Source organism: Leuciscus leuciscus, assembly GCF_965113295.1.
Source record: "Leuciscus leuciscus genome assembly, chromosome: 19".
Lineage (NCBI taxonomy): Eukaryota > Metazoa > Chordata > Actinopteri > Cypriniformes > Leuciscidae > Leuciscus > Leuciscus leuciscus.
Window position 1 is genome coordinate 2,448,150 of NC_138743.1, and position 26,506 is coordinate 2,474,655.

The 26,506-nt window shown below is 37.7% G+C and overlaps 2 protein-coding genes across 4 annotated transcripts in view; one reads left to right on the top strand and one right to left on the bottom strand.

Annotated features, from left to right (window-relative positions):
* Nucleotides 1–6,330, top strand: part of ncoa7b (nuclear receptor coactivator 7b) — a 36,489-nt gene extending 30,159 nt beyond the window's left edge. For all 3 annotated transcript variants that reach the window (XM_082147173.1, XM_082147172.1, XM_082147171.1), the window contains exons 13-16: nucleotides 1,620–1,772; nucleotides 2,643–2,738; nucleotides 3,671–3,744; nucleotides 4,244–6,330. In XM_082147173.1, the coding sequence (XP_082003299.1) occupies nucleotides 1,620–1,772; nucleotides 2,643–2,738; nucleotides 3,671–3,744; nucleotides 4,244–4,379 (459 nt within the window). In that variant the 3' untranslated portion in view covers nucleotides 4,380–6,330. The remainder of the gene's footprint in view (nucleotides 1–1,619; nucleotides 1,773–2,642; nucleotides 2,739–3,670; nucleotides 3,745–4,243) is intronic.
* A 33-nt stretch (nucleotides 6,331–6,363) lies between these two features.
* On the bottom strand, nucleotides 6,364–16,139 carry irf4l (interferon regulatory factor 4 like). Its single transcript, XM_082147272.1, has 8 exons — nucleotides 15,895–16,139; nucleotides 14,622–14,808; nucleotides 13,900–13,985; nucleotides 13,682–13,787; nucleotides 13,370–13,477; nucleotides 10,716–11,039; nucleotides 7,302–7,408; nucleotides 6,364–7,221 (listed from the first exon to the last, which is right to left on the bottom strand). The coding sequence occupies exons 1-8, from the start codon at nucleotides 16,066–16,068 to the stop codon at nucleotides 7,051–7,053; spliced, it is 1,263 nt and encodes a 420-aa protein (XP_082003398.1). The 5' UTR covers nucleotides 16,069–16,139; the 3' UTR covers nucleotides 6,364–7,050.
* Between the last annotated feature and the right edge of the window lie 10,367 nt (nucleotides 16,140–26,506).

The following is a 26,506-nucleotide window of genomic DNA, read 5'->3' on the forward strand; positions in this document are numbered from 1 at the left end:
TCACCCAAAAATGGACATTAGCCCATGATTTACTCTCCCTGAACTCATCCTAGGTGTGTATGACTTTCTTCTTTCAGACGAATATAATCAGAGTTATATTAAAAAATGTCCTGGCTCTTCCAAGCTTTATAATGGCAGTGAAGGGGTGTCTGTCTTTGGAAGTCCATCAAATTTAACCTTAACTTTATTAATCAGGAGTTAATAAAGGCCTTCTGAAGTGAAGCGATGCGTTAGTGTAAGAAAAATATCCATATTTAAAACTTTATTGACTAAAATAACTAGCTTCCGGCAGACGGCCATACGCATCAACTTAAGCCAAGAGAGCAGAGGTGTAAAGTCCTGGGGCCAGAAAGTAAAAGTCCTGCCATAAGTTTATTCCACCCATGAACTCATCCAGCTGATTTCACTCATTAGTTCTCCTGGCTGAAAAACTGTGCTAATTAGCAAATCCAGGTGACTGGAACAAAATACTGAGGAGGACTTTTACTTTCTGAACCTGGACGTTACACCTCTGCAAAAACCCTTGAACTTGACGCCCTGTGTGTTTGAGGCGTCAATTGCCGTCATTACGTCGTGCGTGAGTTCAAGTGTTGCTCTTTGGCGTAAATCGATGCGTATGGCCGTCTGCCGGAAGCTAGTTATTTTAGTCAATAAAGTTTTAAATATGGATATTTTTCTTACACGAACGCATCGCTTCACTTCAGAAGGCCTTTATTAACCCCCGGAGAGCCTATGGAGAGCACTTTATGATGGATAGATGCACTTTTATGATGGATAGATGCACTTTTATGATGGATAGATGCACTTTTCTGATGGATAGATGCACTTTTATCATGGATAGATGCACTTTTATCATGGATAGATGCACTTTTATCATGGATAGATGCACTTTTATGATGATAGATGCACTTTTATGATGGACAGATGCACTTTTATCATGGATAGATGCACTTATGATGCATAGATGCACTTTTATCATGGATAGATGCACTTTTATGATGGATAGATGCACTTTTATGATGGACAGATGCACTTTTATCATGGATAGATGCACTTTTATGATGGACAGATGCACTTTTATCATGGATAGATGCACTTTTATGATGCATAGATGCACTTTTATCATGGATAGATGCACTTTTATGATGCATAGATGCACTTTTATCATGGATAGATGCACTTTTATGATGCATAGATGCACTTTTATCATGGATAGATGCACTTTTATCATGGATAGATGCACTTTTATCATGGATAGATGCACTTTTATCATGGATAGATGCACTTTGATGGACTTCCAAAGACATGCAACCATTCACTGCCATTATAAAGCTGGGAAGAGCTAGAATGTTTTTTACATTTAATTCTGATTGTATTGGTCTGACAGAAGAATGTCATATACACCTAGGATGACTTCAGGGTGAGTAAATCATGGGCTAATTTTAATTTTTGGATGAACTATCCCTTTAAGCTGGACTGTGACGCTATTTTCTTCTGGAAACAAACTTTGTTGCATTATTTTCCTGTTATCTCTGTAAAGCTGCTTTGAAAATATCTGTATTGTAAAAAGCACTATATAAATAAAGTTGACTTGACTAGTTTGACGCTCTTCTCTGCAGTTGTCCACTCGTTTGCCGGCGCGTGTTCAGGGTTATCCGTGGCGTCTGGTCTACAGTACAGTCGTACACGGGACCAGCCTGAAGACCCTGTACAGAAACCTGATGGAGCTGGACTGCCCTGTGCTGATGGTCATCAAAGACATGGACAACCAGGTACACACTCTCCTGTTACTGCTGTTGTAGTGCTGGGCCGTACACCGGTTCATACCGAATACCAGTGTTTATTTTTGTTATGATATTAATTTTTAATATACCGCAATACCGGAGTGTGTCGCTTTAACAATGTTGGGAACGCGGCGAGACACTGTTTGAGAGGGTGTTTCACTGTAACTGTGGTGATGCACAGGTGTGTGTGTGTGTGTGTGTGTGTGTGTTACTGAATGTGACGGTGAAGATGGAGAGGTTAAACAATAATAGATAGCTGTCAAATTATAGTACAGTGTTTCCCACACATTGGTTCACAATATCAACACTGCCTGCCACAAATAGATTTTCCAAAAGGCTTTGACATCATTGATTAAACATGAGAATTGCACGTTTCAAAGTCAAAATGCGGCGCAGGAGTTTTTATATGAATCTTTTATGAAGTGAACTGACTGTCTTTAGAAAAGTTTCGATGTTATTTCTATTGCATCTTTCTTTATCTTTCCTGATAAAGGCGTTTATGAGCCGTTACTGTGGAAACCGCTGTTTCTGCTGCTCCTACAGCGCCTCCTGCTGGCAACTCTTTATAAACAGCCTTGCAAACCTGTATTAATACTAGTGTCGTTTTATTTCTACAATATTCACTCATGACAGTAAAATAGGGCAGTCAATCTACTGCAGTATCTCCTCCTTCAATCAGTAGAAGATGTGGATAACACACAGTCATGCTTAAAAAATACCGTCATATACGGTGAAACCAGTATAATTTTGACAAATACCGTGATATGGATTTTTGGCCATACCACCCAGCACTACGCTGTTGGTGTAAAACCGGTGAAAATTATGTCATGTTGAAAAACTTGTTTTTTTCTCCTGCAGATTTTTGGAGCGTTTTCCACTCACCCATTCCGATTGAGTGAGCACTGTTATGGGACAGGAGAAACCTTCCTCTACAGCTTCTGCCCGGAGATCAAGGTGTGTTCCTACATAGATTTTTAAGGACAAAATTGATGAAAAATGTCCTTTCAAGTGCCACAAAGCAATGCCTTAACCTGGCAACCACCCAGAACACCATAGTAGCTGCCTAGCAACACCCTAGAAACCACTCAGGAACATTGGCAACCACATAGCAATGCCTTGGGAACCACCCAGAACATCTTAGCAACTGTTTGGCAATGTCCTGGCAACCAATCAGAACACCTTAGTAACTGCCTAGCAACACACTAGAAACAACTCAGAAATATTGACAACCGCATAGAAATGCCTTAGCAACCACCCAGACCATCTTAGCAACTGTTTGGCAATGTCCTGGCGACCAATCAGAACACCTTAGTAACTGCTTAGCAACACCCTAGAAACCACTCAGGAACATTGGCAACCGCATAGCAATGCCTTGGCAACCACCCAGACCATCTTAGCAACTGTTTGGCAATGTCCTGGCAACCAATCAGAACACATTTGCAACCGCCAGGCAACCACCCAGAACACCTTAGCAACTGCCTACCAACACCCTAAAAACCACTCAGGAACAAAGCAATTGCTTCTTAATCAGTAACCCACCAGCAAGAGTCTTGCAGCAGCCTAGCAGCCTCTCAGAGGTCCCTAGCAACACCCTAGAAACCGCTTGGAGAACAATAGCAACCATTAAGTAATTCCCTTGCAACCACTTGGAAAATGTTAGCAATGGTTTAATAACCAATAACCCACCAGCTCCCTAGCAACGATCTTGGAACAGCTTAGCAACCCCTCAGAGGTCCCTAGCAACCACACAGAACCCCTTATTAATTGCCTAGCATCCACATAGCAATGTCAAAATCTCTGTTTATATTGCCCAGATAATCAGGCCTCAATACCTTCGGACTTCAAAAAACATTTAAATAATGACACTCGACGTCCTTTATCTTCAGGTGTACCGCTGGACGGGTGAAAACTCCTACTTTGTGAAAGGAAACACGGATTCCCTTCAGATCGGAGGAGGAGGGTGAGTTCAGAAACATGCTAACCTGCCGTACATGCGTGTCTCTCGCCGCCTCATGTTTAAAGGGATGGTTCATACAAAAATTAAAATTAGCCCATGATTTACTCACCCTCAAGTCATCCTAGGTGTATATGACATTCTTCTGTCAGACGAATACAATTGGCTTTATATAAAAAATATGTCCTGGCTCTTCAAAGCTTTATAATGGCTTTTTTGTGAATGGCCGTTTTTGTTTTGAGGTCCATAAAAGTGCATCCATCCATGATATAAGTGCATCTTTTATGATGGATAGATGCACTTTTATGGACAAAACAGAAACAGTCATTCACTGCCATTATAAAGCTTGGAAGAGCAAGGACATTTATTCATGTAACTCTTGATTGTATTCGTCTGACAGAAGAAAGTCATATACACCTAGGATGAGTTGAGTGTGAGTAAATCATGGGCTAATTTTCATTTTTGCGTGAACTATCTGTTTAACGCTCACCTGTCCGTTTCCCAGGGGTCGTCTGGGCCTGTGGCTGGACGCTGACCTTTACCACGGCACCACCTCCAAGTGCTCCACCTTCAATAACCTGCCACTGTCCTCCAAACAGGACTTCACCATCCAGAACCTGGAGGTGTGGGCCTTCGAATGAGCGCCTGCGCCACACGCTTACGTACCCACGCGCACCGAGACACGCTTCTCCACGCTCACGGCATGACATACGAGGAAATGTTGGGCGTCGCTTCATCCCGTACTGTACGAGGCCGTTTGATGTGGTTTGTGCAAATCCAGTCATTCATGATGACGTGGTTTTAATAGTTTTCTCCAGACTAAAGTGCAGAGAGAGAGCTTTAACCTCCGACGCCACTCTCCGCCATCCCAGCATGCAATGTTCTCTAGGGAGACGTTCTCCTGCTGACATTTAACCAATATATAAACACATAATTGTGTACGTGAACGGAGAGGAATCGTTTTCTGGACTGTGTATGATACTCGGGAAGCCGAAGAACCGTATTCGTTGGCCAAATCTGTTGCGTCAGGGTCAGTTGCTCAAATTGAAAATGTTTTTTGTTTACATTCGTGGCAATTTGATGCGTTTAAGTTCATTCGGTGCGTTTTCACGTTTGCTTGACGAGAGTGCAAGTCAAAGGACGTCCTCCTGGAAACATGTACCACGAATAGTTTCTTTTTGACCAAAGTGTTTTATTTGCCTTGTTCTCCAATGTTTTATATTGTTTTTCTCTTTGTATTTGAGTTTTTTATATTGAATGTGACGTATAATCATGTTCACTACGTGATGATTGTTTTACTGTTTTGTGATATTTTAGGGACCTTTCTAGTTCATTTAAAAGGGAAGCACTTGAAATAAAGAGATGCCAGTATTATTTTTGAACACTATTTCACTAGTAAGCAAGTTGCTTCAGTTTCTAGCAAATCAGGTTCACCACTTCACTGTGGGTTTGTGTATGCAATCACTCACTGACCGATGTCACTTCCTGTTATGTTGTGACATCCTTGGAACGGCGTGAACGGATGCAAGAGGTCTGATTGGTTGAATCGTTTGAGATCTTTGGAAATGTCACTTATTTCACTACTAGACAGCATCTGTGGGCATTAAAGGGATAGTTCACCCAGAGATGAGAAGTCTGTCAGTAATTACTGTCCCTCATGTTGTTCAACCCCGTAAGACTTTCGTTCATCTTCCCAACACAAATTAAGATATTTTTGATTAAATCTGAGAGCTGTCTCACTCCTCCACAGGCTTCTATATTATTGAAACTTGCCTGGCCAGAAAAGTTAGTAAAGAGATTGTTAAAATAGTCCGAGTGACTACAGCGGCTCAACCTTAAGTTTATCAAGCGACGAGAATACTTTTTGTGCGCAAAAAAACACAAATAACGACTTTATTCAACTCTTCATGTTCTTCTGTGTTTCTCTGAGTGAGTTGACGTACTGTAACAGCGCAGCGCTTCTGGGTTGTACGTCAGAACGGAGGCTCACTATTGGCCGACGCTGGTCATGTGTGTGATGCGTGTGATGCTGGCCAATAGTGAGCCTCCGTTCTGACGTACAACCCAGAAGCGCTGTGCTGTTACACTACGAAACACAGAAGAACATGAAGAGTTGAATAAAGTCATTATTTTTGTTTTTTTGCGCACAAAAAGTATTCTCGTCGCTTGCTAATCTTAAGGTTGAGCCACTGTAGTCACTCTGACTATTTTAAACATTGTCTTTACTAACTTTTCTGGGCCGGCAAGTTTCAATGAAAAACGAGTGAGACAGCTCTCAGATTTCATCAGAAATATCTTAATTTGTGTTGCGAAGATGAACGAAAGTCTTACGGGGTTGAACAACACGAGGGCGAGTGATTACTGACAGAATTCTCATCTCTGGGTGAACTGTCCCTTTAACTAACCGTGTTCATTCCAAAACCGTATTATATGGTCCATGTAGAAAAAAAAAAAAAGTTTACAAGTGTTTCACTCTAAAAAGTGTCTCTGATTTCAAACACTGTCCAGTTGTGTATGGTAGTCAGTGAATGTCATATTTATTGTGCATTTCTGTGTGAACCAAATAAATGCAATAAATAAAGAATTAAATGACTCGTGCTTTGTTCATTTAAGGGGCAATTAATGTTCAAATTTATAGTATTTAATACTTGCATAAATGGACACAGGATTCAATCTGTATGCCATAAAGAAATGACAATATACTCAAGCAAACTGCTGATGGAAGTAACACTTTACAACAACAGAAGTTAATGCTTAACTAACATGAACCAAGAATGAACAATGAATGTTTTTTACAGCATTATTAACATACATTGGTTCATTGTTGAACTAACTGTGAAGTTATGATGGTGTTACTGAAATCACATACGTTTGTTATTGTACTGTAGGTGTGCTGTTTACTGTATACTGTGTAATAAGCAGTGTGTGGATATTACATTCACATAATAACACAGAAAAACATGCATTCATTTAAAACGATTTTGTCCCTGAGATGCTGTTAAATCAGTTTTCCAACAGTGCAAGCAGAGAAAACAACAAACAAAGCACAAAAATATAAACATTATTAATTAGACAGACAGCCACAGAAATATTATTATTATTATATATAATACTATAGTTATGTATTTTGTGTTGGAAGACCTGTAAAATGTTGTGACACACTTTGTATTAATGCATTAAATTGCTACGTGGCTCTGCAACCGTAAACATGATGTTTTTGGGTCATTAATATTAACTGCCAATTAAACATTGGTGTATTTTACTTTGCTAAAACTTAGTTAAATCTAGAAACATCTTGTAACTCCTGCGGGGTCACTCTTGTATGAAGTTCCCATGCGTCTGGTGTCCGTTGATGGCAGGGAAATCTTGATGTGTGTAAAGCTGCTCAGGGGTCAGAGGTGAAAGTTCATAGGTGCTTCTCATGTAATTGATGCCGCCCTGCTGGAGGAGGAGCATCATCTGCCGGGCGAACAGCGGCTCCACCTGTAGGACAACATGAGAGAGCTGTGTTTGGTCGTGTGGAGGTCAACATTTGTGTGGATGGAGAGGTCAAAGGTCGCTACCTGAACGGTCAGGGGTCTCTTGTCTGCGGAGGGGTCACAGCTCTCGAAGAAAAGCTGCACGTGGAAACGTGGAGGAGGTCGTGCGTGCAGGAAATATCCCTGGAGTTCTGAATGAGTGAGTGAATATTGTAGTAAAAGTCATCATGAAATCAAAATTGGCAAAACTTATTTTCTATGGAATATTGTAGGATTTATCATAAATTATTTTGTCCATAAAATTCATGCATTCTTGTAATCTTGAATCAAATAAGTTCCTCTTGCAGCAACATCTCTTCTCTGATGACGAGGGCGGGGCAACCTGTCACTCACATGAGATCCACCAATAGCAAACCACAACCATCCAATCCATTCCCCACAGACACAATCAAGCCCCGCCCACATTTGTTCTTGTTCCAGAAGCCGTTTCACTCGGATATACGTCACTGTAGTGGAGTAAAGACTAGCGCAACTTCTGTTTCATACCGACTTTAAATATGCCATTTAGTTGTCGGCAGGGCGGCTTGTTTCTGCCACAGAATAGAAATAAATAAGGTAATTGCGACTTTTTTTCTCACAATTGCGAGTTTATATCATGCTATTCTGACTTGTTTTTCACAATTGCGAGTTTATATCTCGCTATTCTGACTTGTTTTTCACAATTGCGAGTTTATATCTCGCTATTCTGACTTTTTCACAATTGCGAGTTTATATCACACTATTCTGACTTGTTTTTCACAATTGCGAGTTTATATCTCGCTATTCTGACTTGTTTTTCACAATTGCGAGTTTATATCTCGCTATTCTGACTTTTTCACAATTGCGACTTTATATCTCGCTAATCTGACTTTTTTCTCACAATTGCGAGTTTATATCACACTATTCTGACTTTATAACTCGCAATTGCGACTTTATCTCACAATTCTGACTTTCTCACAATTGCGAGTTCAAATCACGCTATTCTGACTTGTTTTTCACAATTGCGAGTTTATATCACGCTATTCTGACTTGTTTTCACAATTGCGAGTTCAAATCACGCTATTCTGACTTGTTTTTCACAATTGCGAGTTTATATCTCGCTATTCTGACTTTTTCACAATTGCGACTTTATATCTCGCTAATCTGACTTTTTTCTCACAATTGCGAGTTTATATCACACTATTCTGACTTTATAACTCGCAATTGCGACTTTATCTCACAATTCTGACTTTCTCACAATTGCGAGTTCAAATCACGCTATTCTGACTTGTTTTTCACAATTGCGAGTTTATATCACGCTATTCTGACTTGTTTTCACAATTGCGAGTTCAAATCACGCTATTCTGACTTGTTTTTCACAATTGCGAGTTTATATCACGCTATTCTGACTTGTTTTCACAATTGCGAGTTTATATCACGCTATTCTGACTTGTTTCTCACAATTGCGAGTTTATATCACACTATTCTGACTTGTTTCTCACAATTGCGAGTTTATATCACACTATTCTGACTTTTTCACAATTGCGAGTTTATATCACGCTATTCTGACTTTTTCACAATTGCGACTTTATATCTCGCTAATCTGACTTGTTTCTCACAATTGCGAGTTTATATCACACTATTCTGACTTTTTCACAATTGCGAGTTTATATCACGCTATTCTGACTTTTTCACAATTGCGACTTTATATCTCGCTAATCTGACTTTTTTCTCACAATTGCGAGTTTATATCACGCTATTCTGACTTGTTTCTCACAATTGCGAGTTTATATCACACTATTCTGACTTGTTTCTCACAATTGCGAGTTTATATCACACTATTCTGACTTTTTCACAATTGCGAGTTTATATCTCGCTATTCTGACTTTTTCACAATTGCGACTTTATATCTCGCTAATCTGACTTTTTCTCACAATTGCGAGTTTATATCACACTATTCTGACTTTATAACTCGCAATTGCGACTTTATCTCACAATTCTGACTTTCTCACAATTGCGAGTTCAAATCACGCTATTCTGACTTGTTTTTCACAATTGCGAGTTTATATCACGCTATTCTGACTTGTTTTCACAATTGCGAGTTCAAATCACGCTATTCTGACTTGTTTTTCACAATTGCGAGTTTATATCACGCTATTCTGACTTGTTTTCACAATTGCGAGTTTATATCACGCTATTCTGACTTGTTTCTCACAATTGCGAGTTTATATCACGCTATTCTGACTTGTTTCTCACAATTGCGAGTTTATATCACACTATTCTGACTTTTTCACAATTGCGAGTTTATATCACGCTATTCTGACTTGTTTCTCACAATTGCGAGTTTATATCACGCTATTCTGACTTTTTCACAATTGCGAGTTTATATCACGCTATTCTGACTTTTTCACAATTGCGAGTTTATATCACGCTATTCTGACTTTTTCACAATTGCGAGTTTATATCACACTATTCTGACTTGTTTCTCATTATTGCGAGTTTATATCACGCTATTCTGACTTTTTCACAATTGCGAGTTTATATCACGCTATTCTGACTTTTTCACAATTGCGAGTTTATATCTCGCTATTCTGACTTGTTTCTCACAATTGCGAGTTTATATCACGCTATTCTGACTTGTTTCTCACAATTGCGAGTTTATATCACACTATTCTGACTTTTTCACAATTGCGAGTTTATATCACGCTATTCTGACTTTTTCACAATTGCGAGTTTATCACACTATTCTGACTTTTTCACAATTGCGAGTTTATATCACGCTATTCTGACTTGTTTCTCACAATTGCGAGTTTATATCACACTATTATATCACGCTATTCTGACTTTTTCACAATTGCGAGTTTATATCACACTATTCTGACTTTTTCACAATTGCGAGTTTATATCACGCTATTCTGACTTGTTTCTCACAATTGCGAGTTTATATCACACTATTATATCACGCTATTCTGACTTTTTCACAATTGCGACTTTATATCACACTATTCTGACTTTTTCACAATTGCGACTTTATATCACACTATTCTGACTTGTTTTCACAATTGCGAGTTTATATCACACTATTCTGACATGTTTTTCACAATTGCGAGTTTATATCTTGCTATTCTGACTTGTTTTCACAATTGCGAGTTTATATCACGCTATTCTGACTTGTTTTCACAATTGCGAGTTTATATCTTGCTATTCTGACTTGTTTTTCACAATTGCGACTATTTCACGCTATTCTGACTTTTTTCTCACAATTGCGAGTTTATATCTCACAATTCTGACTTTTTTTCTCACAATTGTGAATTTATATCACGCAAAAAGATATAAAGATAAAAAGTCAGAATAGCAAGATATAAACGAGATTGAGTCTCTTTTGCAGCCTGTCTCTAGTGGCCTGTCGATGAATTACAGTTTGTCACTTCAGTGTTGGATTAAAGTGAGAGACTTGAGGTTGCGCTTGGTTCTTCTAACCTGTGAGGAAGATCTGTGTGTCCAGGACTTTGCTGGTCTGCTCTCTCTCTAGTTGACAGAGTTTGTCGCTCAGGTGTGTGTGTGTCCCGTCGCAGTACACCTGGCTCTGGCAGAAGCAGCGGGCGTACAGGCCGTCGGGCGTCATCCAGAGCAGAACACCTCCCTCCAGCGCTCCTCGCTCCGCCTGAGGAAGAGGAACCAGCTCGGGGCCGCCGGGGCTCCAGCTGTCAGGGGGAGGAGCCAGTCGACAGCCCTCGACGCTCGTCACCGTGACGTCAGCGAACAGAGTCTCGCCGCTGAACACCGTCACGTGCAGACGCGGGTCTGGGAGACATTCAGAGACCAGCGAGAACACGTGACCAAACAATGGAAAACAGAAATCATTGCATTTGTAGGTTGTTGCTAGGCTGTTGCTAGGTGGTTACTAGGTGGTTGCTAAGATGGTCTTAGTGGTTACTAGGGCATTTGTAGGTAGTTGCTAAGCTGTTACTAAGATGATCTAAGTGGTTACTGGGGCATTTGTAGGTTGTTGCTAGGCTGTTGCTAAGGTGTTCAAAGTGGTTACTGGGGCATTTGTAGGTAGTTGCTAGGCGGTTGCTAAGATGTTCTAAGTTGTTACTCCGGCATTTATAGGTAGTTGCTAGGCGGTTGCTAAGATGGTCTAAGTAGCGACTGGGACATTTGTAGGTTGTTGCGAAGATGTTCTAATTGGTTACTGGGGCATTTGTAGATAGTTGCTAGGCTGTTGCTGGGTGGTTGCTAAGATGTTCTAAGTGGTTACTGGGGCATTTGTAGGTTGTTGCTAGACTGTTGGTAGGTGGATGCTAAGATGTTCTAAGTGGTTACTGGGGCATTTGTAGACCCAAGGTTGTTGCTAGGCTGTTGCTAGGCTGTTGCTAGACAGTTGCTAATATATTCTAAGTGGTTACTGGGGCATTTGTAGATAGTTGCTAGGCTGTTTCTGGGTGGTTGCTAAGATGTTCTAAGTGGTTACTGGGGCATTTGTAGGTTGTTGCTAGGCTGTTGGTAGGTGGTTGCTAAGATGTTCTAAGTGGTTACTGGAACATTTGTAGGCGGTTGCTAGACAGTTGCTAAGATATTCTAAGTGGTTACTGGGGTATTTGTAGATAGTTGCTAGGCTGTTGCTGGGTGGTTGCTAAGATGTTCTAAGAGGTTACTGGGGCATTTGTAGGTTGTTGCTAGGCTGTTGCTGGGTGGTTGCTAAGATGTTCTAAGTGGTTACTGGGGCATTTGTAGGTTGTTGCTAGGCTGTTGGTAGGTGGTTGCTAAGATATTCTAAGTGGTTACTGGGGCATTTGTTGGTAGTTGCTAGGCTGTTGCTAGGGTGTTGCGAAGATGTTCTAAGTGGTTACTGGGGTATTTGTAGGCGGTTGCTAGACAGTTGCTAAGATATTCTAAGTGGTTACTGGGGTATTTGTAGATAGTTGCTAGGCTGTTGCTGGGTGGTTGCTAAGATGTTCTAAGTGGTTACTGGGGCATTTGTAGGTTGTTGCTAGGCTGTTGCTAGGGTGTTGTGAAGATGTTATAAGTGGTTACCTGGACATTTGTAGGCGGTTGCTAGACAGTTGCTAAGATATTCTAAGTGGTTACTGGGGCATTTGTAGATAGTTGCTAGGCTGTTGCTAGGGTGTTGCGAAGATGTTCTAAGTGGTTACTTGGGCATTTGTAGGCGGTTGCTAGACAGTTGCTAAGATATTCTAAGTGGTTACTGGGGCATTTGTAGGTAGTTGCTAGGCTGTTGCTGGGTGGTTGCTAAGATGTTCTAAGTGGTTACTGGGGCATTTGTAGGTTGTTGCTAGGCTGTTGCTAGGGTGTTGTGAAGATGTTATAAGTGGTTACCTGGACATTTGTAGGCGGTTGCTAGACAGTTGCTAAGATATTCTAAGTGGTTACTGGGGCATTTGTAGGTAGTTGCTAGGCTGTTGCTGGGTGGTTGCTAAGATGTTCTAAGTGGTTACTGGGGCATTTATAGGTTGTTGCTAGGCTGTTGGTAGGTGGTTGCAAAGATGTTCTAAGTGGTTACTGGGGCATTTGAAGGTTGTTGCTAGGCTGTTGCTGGGTGGTTGCAAAGATGTTTTAAGTGGTTACTGGGTCATTTGTTGGTAGTTGCTAGGCGGTTGCTAGGTGGTTGCTAAGATGTTCTAAGTGGTTACTGGGTCATTTGTTGGTAGTTGCTAGGCTGTTGCTGGGTGGTTGCTAAGATGTTCTAAGTGGTTACTGGGGCTTTTATAGGTTGTTGCTAGGCTGTTGGTAGGTGGTTGCAAAGATGTTCTAAGTGGTTACTGGGTCATTTGTTGGTAGTTGCTAGGCTGTTGCTAGGTGGTTGCTAAGATGTTCTAAGTGGTTACTGGGTCATTTGTTGGTAGTTGCTAGGCTGTTGCTGGGTGGTTGCTAAGATGTTTTAAGTGGTTACTGCGGCATTTGAAGGTTGTTGCTAGGCTGTTGCTGGGTGGTTGCAAAGATGTTTTAAGTGGTTACTGGGTCATTTGTTGGTAGTTGCTAGGCGGTTGCTAGGTGGTTGCTAAGATGTTCCAAGTGGTTACTGGGGCATTTGTAGTTAGTTGCTAGGTGGTTGCTAGGTGGTTTTTAGGGTGTTTTAAGTGGTTTTTAGGCTGTTGCTAGGAAGTGTATACCTGACAGTGCCATGGCCTCTGCTGATCTCATGCTGGTCTCTAGGGTGAACGGTGACGGAGGTGAGTCAAATGTGTTACAGCTGTAGACAGATCCACTTATCTGGTACCCTGGACACACACAAACACATTCTCATAACTTTAAATGACAACATATTTAATAAACAAATGACCACACACACACATAGAGTAATTACTATTGTCCCAGCGTGAGTTCTGGCTGAAGTGAGCGTCTGACAGTGAGTTCTGATCACACACACACACACACACACACACACACACACACACACACACACACACACATTGAGTAATTACCAGAGTCCCAGCGTGAGTTCTGGCTGAAGTGAGCGTCTGACAGTGAGTTCTGCTCACACAGGAAGTCCCTCCAGCTTCGGTCAGCAACAGACAGGTAGTTGCACACCTGTACAGAGATACATTCATTCTCATCTCTCATCTATATTATCATACCCAGATATTACTTTAGAGTTTAATTTAGTTGTAGTCTGCAAGAAACTCGTTTAGGCTAGTGTTACCTGACCCTCCACAGGCTGATATGAGGGAAAAAACGGGTAGTTATGGTGACCTAGGCTTGTGGAAACTTTCTCATATGATTTTGGTCCTGAAATGGAGGAGAAATGAGTTTTAATTAAATGTAATTTAATTTTTTATTAATTAGTTTATATATCTATATCTATCTATCTATCTATCTATATATATATAATTTCTATTTTTTATATTTATATATTATTTTCATTTAAATTTTTAATTAAACATGTATATAAATATTTAGATTTTTATATTTTATTTTTATTTTATTTTATATATACAGTATATATATATATATATATAATTAATTTTTTTAAATTACATGTATATATATTTTTAGAAATGTGTGTGTATATATATATATATATATATATATATATATATATATATATAAAATATATAATTAATCGCACATAACATTACAATTTTTATTATATTTTTTATAGTATATTGTTCTGATTTTTACTTATTCTGCCAAAATATATAGATTTATCCTTATTAAAGCTACAAAAGTTATTCAGTCAAAAGTGAGTGCTTTTCTCTGTCTTTTGTTGTTTGATTAACATTAAAGAACATTTTATTTTGGCAGCCCTAATATATATGTTGTTATTATTTCATATCATATTTAAATGTGATATTTATGTGTGTCTATGGGGCATATAGAGCCCCAAATGTATGTATATTGAAGCGTGTGTGTGTGAGGGTTTACCTCTTTTGGTTCCCTCAGGAATGACCCGGTAAACTTTGAACGGTTCTGATACGTCCAGCTGACTCCGGCCCACGAGCTCCTCGAAGTCACAGCTCTTGTTCAGCGCGCACCTGAGACGCGTTTTCCAGGTGGGAGGATCCGCTTTATCTATTCCCTCGCGATACTTCCCCTTAAACAGAGCCCAGGCCTGATCCAACAAACCAGGAACAAGCTGTTATATAATGCTGAACAGATCTAATTTGTATGTGCATATACAGCATTATATTATATGTATGTGTTATTGCATATACAGCATGTTTAGACACTGAACCCACTGGTGCTCTTCGGGCAATATTACAATTAAAAATGTACTTTTTTTTTTCTTTTTTTTTTTTTTTAATTCATCGGAAGGGTACGAAATTTGGTAAAGGTTTTGGCACTTGCTAAATGAACACACACAAAAAAAATCATGGATATGATTCGAAAAGGTTAAATGGTCCTGTAAAAAATCGTCACACTTGTGCTCCTCGCGGTCAGTAATGAGCGCATTAGAAATGAATGAGAGAGTTTCCTCTAGTGGAAGCGTTTGGTACTGCAGCCGAACACACTCTCACTGAAAGATCATTTACTGAGATATCAACCTCAAATTTGGAACATAACTTGTTTAGATTATGGTTTTGTTTTTCTTGCAGTTTCAGAGTAAAACGTGATTTTGAAAATATAGATTTCATATAAAAATTGAAAATAATATTTTTGTGCTTTTTTTTATAACAATAAGCGTAAAATTCTGTCACTTTTTTTAAGTTCACTTTTTAAAACTTTTTTCACTTTGGCAATAATTTGCCAAGTGTCTTCTTTAAAAAGAGACCAAACTGAAGTCGGAAAGTTGAAATTTAAGTTGAAAATTTTATTTTCAGGTATAAAAAAAATAAAATAAAAAATAAAAAAATAAAAATGTATTAAATAAAAAACATTATCAAACTAAAATATAGTAGCCTACATTCATTTCATTGAAATAAAAAAACTGTAAATTTTGACCGCTACGCGAAGAGCACCAGAGCCCATGAATGTCGTTGCATTAGCCTATAAAATGTAAATTATCACAACAAGTGGCATTTATTGCAAAAAAAAAAAAAAAAAAGATGCAAAAACACACTTTGTTATCAAAACCTTTGATAAAAAAGACATTTCACACATTTATAAGCATGCATGTTTTATTGTTTTGTTGCTTGCAAATACAATTATTGTGATTAATTAATTTTTAAATGTAGGCCTATAATATGCGTAACATCACCTTGAAGAGCGCCGCGTCCTCGTCCCGGTTATAGTCCTGCTTCCCTGCGTGTTTCCACGGGATCCTGAAGGTGCTTCGCTCTCGATCCTCCCACACTAACCCGGGATATTTCCCAGAATCCACCTGTTCAATCAGCCACTGACGCAGCTTCCCGTTCCCACAACTTCCCGACATCCTCAGCTGTGTATATCGGAACAGTGCGAGATGATGTTCAGCACAGGCTGTGCAGGGTTTGGTTTTGATAACTCGGGCAGTTCAGTTTTGAGATGCAGTCATTTGCCTGTTTTTGGGTGGAGACTCACGGTTCTCCACAGATGTGAAGCTCAGAGGCACCAGTTCACCACACCAGTTTACTTGGTATTTGAGGCTTGTTTTCCAGTACAAATATCTAAACATTCTTAAATCAAGATTTGTTCACTTGAAAAGCAAAATGTCTGAAGATTTTAATATTAAGTCTCGCTAAATGAAAAATTTATCATAAATAGATGAGTTTGCATGAGCTTAAAATAAACAGGGTCAGAAAAATCACCTTTATTCAAAGAGAAAACAAGATTTATTTTTCTGAATGTATTAGCATGTATTTGTTCTTGCTCTGCAATTAAACTTATTTCATTATGATGCATTTTTCTGGAAAATAAAGTCATTTTGCTTCTCCAGTAAATGCATCTTGATTTAATATTTGCAATGGAAAACAATAGAAAAATGTCTATTGTTGCTATTATATAGTTTAATCCTCGTTTTTTTGCATTATTGAATATGAAATAACATTAATTAGCTTTATGTCACTATCAATCCAAAATGCCTGAAAATATTAAGTTTCGCTAAATGAAAAATGTGTCATAAATGGGTGAGTTTGCATGAGCTTAAAATAAACACGGTCAGAAAAATCAGGGAAAATGAGATTTATGTTTCTGACACTATATTGGCATGTATTAATTCATTCTTTAAGCTTAAACTAACTTCATTTTGATGCATTTTTCAGAAAACAAGATTAAATTCAAGTCATTTTCCTGCTTCTCCAGAAAATGCATCTTGATTTAAGAATGTTTGCTCTGGAAAACAAGAGAAAAAGACTTCTATTGTTACTAATTTAACCCTAATTCTTCTCAATTATTGCATATGAACTAACTTTAATTAGCTTTATGTCACTATATCAATCGAATGCGTGCAGGTTTAACAGTCTATATCTGCTCTCTGTTCCAGGTATTTATTAATATCACAGATGATTATTGCTCAGACGTGACGTGACAGTTTAAAGCCATAAATTCCCCTTGTGTTAAATGACGGAGCAGTTTTAGTGGTGATGTGCACCTGTGTGTGTGTTCGTGCTCCTCATGTTATGACTGTCCTCTGGGACTACAATTACTCAGCAACACACACTCACACACTCAATAACAGCGCCGTTCTGCTCCTTTTGGGCGCAAAGATGAAAGAATTCTTTAGAAACTTGCAATGTCTATAAAGTGGGAATGCACTGATCAACAAGCTTATATCCAATACATCAGACATCATTCACACGCATGAACGAGCTGTTATATAATACTGTTATTAATATACAGCAGATCTAACGGTGTTCAGACACTCACTAATGCCTCAATGACGTTGCATTATAAAATGCATTGATGTCAAATATCAAAACAAGTGGCATTTATTGCACTAAAAAAGATGCAAAACACACTTTACAAACTAAACATTGAACAAAAAGAGACGTTGCTACAGTTTCAAAATGATCTAACAAATGATATTCACACATTTATAAGCTTGACTCATTTCAATTAGCAGCATGGACTTGAAATTTTATTATTTTGTTGCTTGCGAATATAATTACAGTTATTATATGGGAATCCACTGATCAACAAGTTCTACAAGAAGCTCGATTCATTCTCAGAAATTCATATAATGCAAAATATATACAAGCATTATTCGTGGAAATATAATTATCAGCTTAGACTGTGAATTTTTAATTGAATTGAATTGAATTATTAATTTATTTTTAGTTTAATTACTTTTTTTTATTAAATAAAATTTTAAATTAAAATGTGTTATTCATTTAATTTAATTTTAAATAAAATGGTATTTAATGTTATGTTGTTATTTTTGTTGTTATGCTGTTATTATTTAATTTAATTTAATAAAATTGTATTTAATTTTATGATGTTATGTTATAAATTAATGTAATTTAATGTTATAATTGATTTATTAATTCATTTTTTCCCATTTTGTTTTATTTTATTTTATTCTATTATTTTATCTTTATATTCTTGACTCAAAATGCAAACATTTTCCCAGAAATCTGTTGTGTTTTGTGGTTGATGGCCGGATATTCAAATGAATCCCGTTGTCTCGAAGCGAAGCACCTGTTTAACTCGAGTCTCAACTCTTAACCCTTCACTCTTCTGTTCAACACACACACTCTTACAAAACTGTTAAGTCATGAAATTAAAGTCATTATGTGAATCTCACTTCATGTTTCCCACCCAAGTCTGTTTTCTATTTTGATTTGACCTTGAAATGTTTTCATAAGGTTCATTTATGAACTTTCACAGACATGAAGAAAAACCTGAAGGATGATGGTGTGCAAATGCAAAAATGTAAAAAAAAATAACCTGAAATTTTAGAATGGTTTGTAAAATATTTGCATTGTCATTCGAAAAGTGCTTTTCCCCTCAAAGAAGCGTAAAAATAAACTGTTACTCATATAAGGAGTAGATTGACCTTCAAGGTACAAATATCACAGTCAAGTATTAATATGAGTGAGAGAAGGTTTAACACTGTTTATATTTAACAATATTTACAGAATCAATTGCGTTTATTAAGACTTTTAAGTCTATTAAAAGCTCTACTTTGAACTATTAACCTCCTGAGAAATTCTGTCACGTTGAATCATGAACAAACGTGTTGCATTTGGATGAGAATTTATTCACACACACTTAAACACACACTTTGACTGATTTCAGATGAAGCCCACAGAAGATTCCAGTAAAGTTTGATAAAGTAGCTGAAAACCTCATGAACTGGTTAAACACTTCATTTAAACTAGATTAAACAATTTTTTTCCTTATACTTTTCTGTATTTGATTCATAAAGCTGCAGTCCGCAGTTTCTCCTCTCTGTCGCCATCTCTGTTCGAACTCTGCTATTGCAGTTATTCGCGGAATGATCAGCGTGGGTAGTGCCTCGGCTCGGCACAGCGCGGATGAATCCGGTGTTTAGAGGAGAACGTGCGGCTGTCAGTCGGTGTGGATCCTGGCATTCCCAATCACAGATTCTACTTTTGGGAAGTATGACCAACGTAAGAATTTTCACTGGAAAATGTTCTGAACAAGTAAAGGGGAAAAAGCATTGCAGTAAATCACACTGATTACATCTAACGATCGCTCATCATATCACGGAAAACCGGGCAAATTATACTTTGTTCTCAAATTGTTAATGTGAACATCATCAGCATTGCGTGACTACATTTAATTCCCTTCCAATATGTATCCACATGGTCCGGTTGCAGTCTCTTTTTTTCCTCCGAAGTCTTTCGCATTTTACAGCGGGTGAATCTCCAGCTGGTGATCGTCGTTTGAACCTTAAACATTATTACAAGCTTACCGTTTTGAGTCGAGCTACGGCAAGCAGAGTGTTCTGAACACTGGCTGGTGGTGATGTACTTGCTCAAAAAATTATTTTGATAATTTTTAACCCAAAAAAGCTTTTTTTAAGCTTTTAAAAAAATATTTGAAATCTGTTTTGCTTTTCTCTTCCATATTAGATTTAAACTTGGATTGAAGTCTTTGCAGTGAATCATGGATGTATATGATGCCTTAAATGCTTCTTATGCCTTTTATTTCTTATATTTTAGCCTTATATTTATTTATTTTTATTTGCATTGCCTTTTATTTCCTCTGCTGTGTGCAGGTCTGGCATCAGTCTTGTTCATTTAGGAAACCGAGAGATTTTGGGTTGTCGCCGCTGAGAGAAGATGAAAGTTCTGAAAGATTGTAGACATACAGATATTAATATCTCAGAACATCCGTCAGGAAACATGGACAACTTGTCAACTTATGATCACAAATTCAGACAGTAATACAAATAACCAGCAAGCAACACACAGTACACACACACACACACACATACAGTACAACCCTTTACCTATACAGATGCATACAAACATAGAAACACATGAGCACTTACATTCATACACACTCATACACACTCACACACTCACTCACACCAACGTATTAAAAACACACATACGCACTCACACGTACTCACACAAACTTTCACACACATACACACTCACACAAACACACACACGCACTCACTCACACACACACACACATTTGGCTCCAAAACTCTGGAATAGTCTTCCTGATGCTGTTCGTTGCTCAGACTCGCTCTCCCAGTTTAAAACTAGATTAAAGTCGCATCTCTTCAGCCAGGCATTCATATAATCCTACAGTTCAAACTACAATCCGGCCTCTAGCTCATAAATGCCAGAGGAGAACTGGCCCCCGACTGAGCCTGGGTTCTCCCAAGGTTTTTTTTTCTCCATTAGGTCACCTGATGGAGTTTTAGGACACCATTAGGTCACTTGATGGAGTTTTTCGGTTCCTTGCCACTGTTGCCTTTGGCTTGCTCAGTTGGGGATATTTTGGGGATATTTAATCTAATTTTATCAATCAATAAATTCCTCTTGAAACAAACTTTGTTGTATTATTTTTATTTAATACTGTGAAGCTGCTTTGATACAATCTGTATTGTGAAAAGCGCTATACAAATAAACTTGACTTGACTTGACTTGACACATGCACTCACTCACTCACACACGCACTTACACAAACGTAAAACACACACACACACACACACACACACACACACACACACACACACACACACACACACATACACACACTCACACAAACGTAAAACACGCACTCACACAAACTTTCACACTCATACACACACACATGCACTCACTCACTCACTCACTCACTCACTCACTCACTCACACACACACACACACACACACACACACACATACATACATGCATACATACAGTACAACCCTTCACATGCATACAAACATAGAAACACATGAGCTCTTACACTCATACACACACACTCACACAAACGTAAAACACACACACACACACACACACTCAAACGCACTCATACAAATTTTCGCACACACACGCACTCATACACACACGTACGTACACTCACACAAACACACTCACATGCACGCACACACACACACACACACACACACACACACACACATACAGTACAACCCTTCACACAGATGCATACAAACATAGAAACACATGAGCTCTTACACGCACGCACACACTCACACACTCACACATGCCCTCACACACATACACACACTCTCACACGCACTCACACACCCACGAGAACAGCTTTGTTTCGATTGATGTTGTGACACTATATGAAACTGGCATGGTTGGCTAAAATGTATATTTAAGAACATATTTCTTTTTTTCATTTCACATCTTTAGCCCTGCAGGAAACGCAACGTCTGTCATTTACCAGCAGCCATAAGGACTGAAACCTCACGTAACGTTGCACCAAACATTTGATAAACATAATATAAAATATCAGTTTAATTAATTAAATCCAATCTTTTATAAAAAAAATTAATAAATGGGTAAATCCATTACTTTTAAACAGAGCCTTAAACGAGTTTTTGTGCCACATCTGCCAATATATATAACAAATATTTAACCAGCCATGAAAAATGGATTAATCCTTATTTACAGAAGTTATTCAGAGAATTGAGTGATTGTTCTTTGTCTCTTGATTAACATTAAAAGCACAGACAGCAGGAATATTAGGCTACTGTCACTTTAAGAGTGAATGCACAGATCTAATATACTGATACTGTTACACATGCGTTTACTTTCTCAGCTGTTTATGTTCACTTAAGACATAACCGACTATATTTATGAGGAAACTCGCCAACATGGGCATTTTGACACAATTTTGTTTGAATATGTCTGTTCAAATGCAAGCCAGAACACACAACAGATTTTCTAAAGCAGGACAACAAATTTATTGCAAATGATAACAAACACTTGTTCTGATTCTCTTTATTCAAAATGTGATTATGTGTTTGTAATTTTCACATTATACTGAAGCTGAGCAATATGTTCTGATTTTGTTTATTTGTTTTTTGTCTGTCTTTAGTTCTGACTTTCTCACATACACACTTACACACAGACACACACACACACACACACACACACACACACACACACACACACACACACACACACATCTGTGCATAACTCCTGTTAGAAAGTTACAAAACATGAGATAGAGATTCACTGTCTTGTGAGGTTTCTCACACTTTCCTTTCCTTTTCTGAAAACAGGGAAAGTTCAATTTCACTTGCGGGATCTAGTGAAACACTCTCCACTTTCTTTAGCTTCACATGATCATCAGTTTCACAGAGTTTGTTTTCAGAAAGACAAGACCTGAATGTTTTCTCAGATGATGACGGTAATGGTTAAGATGCTTTGTTTTGATGTCCTTGAGCAGAACGAGGACAATAAAGAAATGTGATTTTTAGAAATGTGGGGTTTTTTTCACTGCATGTTTTCTGGTCAGAAAGAGGAGAAATATTAGGATGGACGATCAAAATCTTTGAGCAGTTCTTCATTTCTCCATGTTCATCATCGGTTATGAGATTATGTGAGCATTTATATTCATAAAACCTAGTCATATAGATGCTAACGGGGTTTGGGGGATTTAATTTAATTAACACCCGTTCACATCAAGCACGATAAAGATAACCACGATAACTATATTAGCGTCCACACCTGATAACGCTCAGTTTATTATATTCACGCTTCAGTTTTGTCGTCTGTCTCTTTAAATGCTCGAGCTCGTTTAAGCAGGATGGATTCTGATTGGCTGTCAATGTTTTTATGCTTCGTCAGCTTTAAAAATAAATAATTCTGAAAGTGATATATCGTTCCTCTGTGTGGCTGTGCTGTTCTCCATGTTATCGTGGTCTTTTACATTTAGAACGATTTTTAAAACCATGATCCTGTTCACACCAAGGATGATAACTATAAAGATAACGATATTTAGTTCTAAAATCGATCTCAATATTAAAGAATAGCAGAGTTCACACCACAGCTATAACAATAACGGCAGAGAGAAACGATATCTTTGGAATCACAAAAGATTCCACCTGATGAACGATAAAAACGTTGACAGCCAATCAGAATTCATCCTGCTTTAAAGTGCTCGTGCATTTAAAGTGACAGACACGCACGCTCTTATAATAAACAGAATGATATCGTCTGCTGGTGTGAACGCTAATATAATTATCTTTATCCTTATAACTGTCCTCTTTGTTGTGAACGGGCCTTTACTGGGTCAAACAAGCTTTTCATAGATTTCTACTTGAACAAGTGCACATGTGCACTTAAAGAGACAGTTCACCCAAAAATGTCATAATTTACTCACCTTCAAGTTGTTCCAAACCTGTATGCATTTCTTTCTTCTGCTGAACACAAAAGAAGATATTTTGAAAAATAGGAGTAACCAAAGAGTTCATGAACCCCATTGACTTCTTTAGTATTTTTTCCCCATACTAAGTCAATGGGGCCCATTAACTGAGTAAATGAAGACAGAATTTTCATTTTTGGGTGAACTATCCCTTTAACCAGGTGAACTCTCACTAGTACACCATCAGACCTGCACTACAAACCAAGCAATTGCAATATCAACAGGTCGTGTTGCTAAATGTGATCATTTCTGCCCAGCAACAGAGCCCTTTGCCCCCCTCTGTCCATAATCCAGCAACAGCTGCTGCCATATTCTTTCACACATGCCAAAAAAACACACACAGGCTTTTCTCATTTGAACTGAAAGAAAAACCGGAAAACCAGAGTTGCTAAAAGAGTTCAACACCTTGTCCCAAAAGCAAGAAACAGTAAATGTCCTAATCAAATATGGTGTGTTAGAGGAAGCCAAGGCCTGTTCACCCAGGACAGATGTTCTCGGGGCTGACTTTAGGGTTTGGCCTTGAATTAGGCCTTTAGAGACAGATTAAACACAATAAAAGCAAACCACATTAATATCAGACTTGCATTGGATGTCCAATGAGGGTTAAACTCAACATCAGGTGCACTGAAAAATTTTTTTTGTATTCATAATTTATAACAATTTACACTAACACATTTGAAGTACATTTTACTGCAACTGCTCTGTACAACTTAAACTTACAACTGTTCAGGTGAAATCTACTTACTATTGAAGTTAACATTCATGATGTAATTAAGTAAATATTACTTAATTATATTTAATTGACTTAATTTCACATAGAGTTAAGTAATATCTACTTAACTAAGTTAAGTAAATTCAACAAAATTAACATTTTACACAAATTATATAACATTGAATTTAACCATGCTTTTAAAGTGTATGCTTTACTTAGAAACATCTAAGTAAATAATACAATAGATAGAAATAGTGCAGCTTTCACCCGAACACATAGACTTACTTGGTACACAATTCACAATGACGGTGACATTAGATAGATTGTTTTGAGTCATTCTGAGTAGAAAATGAATCCAGATATCACAAAATGGCAAGTTACTAAACCTAACAACAAAAGCAATGATAAAACGGTGTAAATACAGCTGGAAAACGGGTGGCATGATGGGAACACTAGTATTAGAATTAAGATGAGTAGGTTTTACTTAATTTTATGTTGTTGATATTTACGCTTTAATTTCTGCACGCTTGAATTGAGTTTTAATATGGAATTTACTTCGTTTTTTTTTTTATTCTTGTCTGAACTAACTTTTTCATGTAGAAATTACATTTGATTTTTCTGTAGCATTTACTTCACCACAGAATCATTTTTATCAGTGGAAAAATGTTCATGCATTCTTAAAGAACAAGAGTTATTAAAGCTAACTAAAACTGAAAGAATACAAATATTTTCATTACTTAAAATACATTTTTAAAATACTTCAACTTGTTTTATTTCAGCTTGTTGCATTTGCCAAGGCAACATTTCTCATTTTATTTAGTTTAATGATAGTATATCTAAAATAACTCTGCAAAGAACTAGAAATGGCGTCAGTGTTTTAACAGATTCACGTTTTTGAAGTTTACACAGAGATGATAATGTTTTTCAAAATTTTTCAAAACTTGCGCCTTGGAACCTGTTTCAGAGTTTGCGTTCTCGAGCATCAAACACTGTTGTCGTGCAAGTGAACGGCCAGAACTCATTCAAAGTTTTCTGTTTTCAGTTAAACCGGTGTCGTATTAGCGGCCCCTAAGGTATCAACTAATGATCTTAGCAACGGAAGTGAGTCAATCAAAAACTAACTTTATCTGGACAATATCTTTATTCTAGATCTGCTGTAAAGCCCAAACAATCTCTGTTACTTTAATTTCCTATTATAAAGCTGCTTTGAAACAATCTATACAGTTAAAAGCGCTGTATAAATGAAGGTGACTTGACTTGACATTGCTGATGGTTGTACACATTAGAGATTGCCAGAATGTCAGAAAAATCCCCTTCAATTCCCCATGCTCAGGGTGCTGTACATCACTCATACACACAGATGTAAACATTCCTCTGTCCTGTCCTTGAGTGATCAATCTCAGGGGACGCTGAGGGGCCAGAGACTCGATGAGGGACGCCCCCGCTCATCCCAGCACCTGCGGACCGAGTGTGTGTCGAGCACAAACACACAGTGTTGAGCAGATGATTGTTAGTGAAACCAGTGCAGACCAGCGTGACGCTGCGGGCTTGAGCCACTGGGAAGTGAAACACTCTTATCGACTTTTCCAGCTCTGCTTTCACAAGCGTGCATCAAAGACATTCACATTTAAGACTTGCTCCACATATACTGCACAACAAAAATTGGTAACACTTTACAATAAGGTTCATTAGTTAACAATATTAACTAACATGAATTAACTACGAGCAATACATTTGTTGCTGTATTTGTTAATCTTTGTCAACGTTAGTTAATAAAAATCCAGCTGTTCATTGTTTGTTCATGTTAGTTCACAGTGCATTATAATGTTAACAAGATTTTAATAATTTATTAGTAAATGCTGAAATTAACAAAGATTAATAAATGCTGTGTATGTGCAGTTCATTATTAGTACATATTAACTGATGAACCTTATTGAAAAGTGTTACCCACATTTTTATTTCCATTTACAGTATATAAAGTTAATAATTCATAGTGTTGTAATAACAATAATACACTAAAATCCAGTTTAGATAAAATACTGTGATGTTTATATTATATATACATACAACACAAAAATATGTATTTTTAAATGGCATACATCAGTCATTTCACAATTTCTAATATTGCACAATACCCCACACATTACGCATCTACCCTCACCCACACATAAATAATTACTTATTGTTCAATAATTTAATTGATGATAGAATTTATACCTATTCAACTTACAGGTTGGTACTGTATATCTCCTGCATCAGCTCATTATGAAGAATATGGCTTGGATCACCAATAATTTTAAAAGGCTGAAATTCTTTAATATTAATTTATTTGATTGTTTCTGCATGATTAAAAGGTCGAAATTCTATTAATTG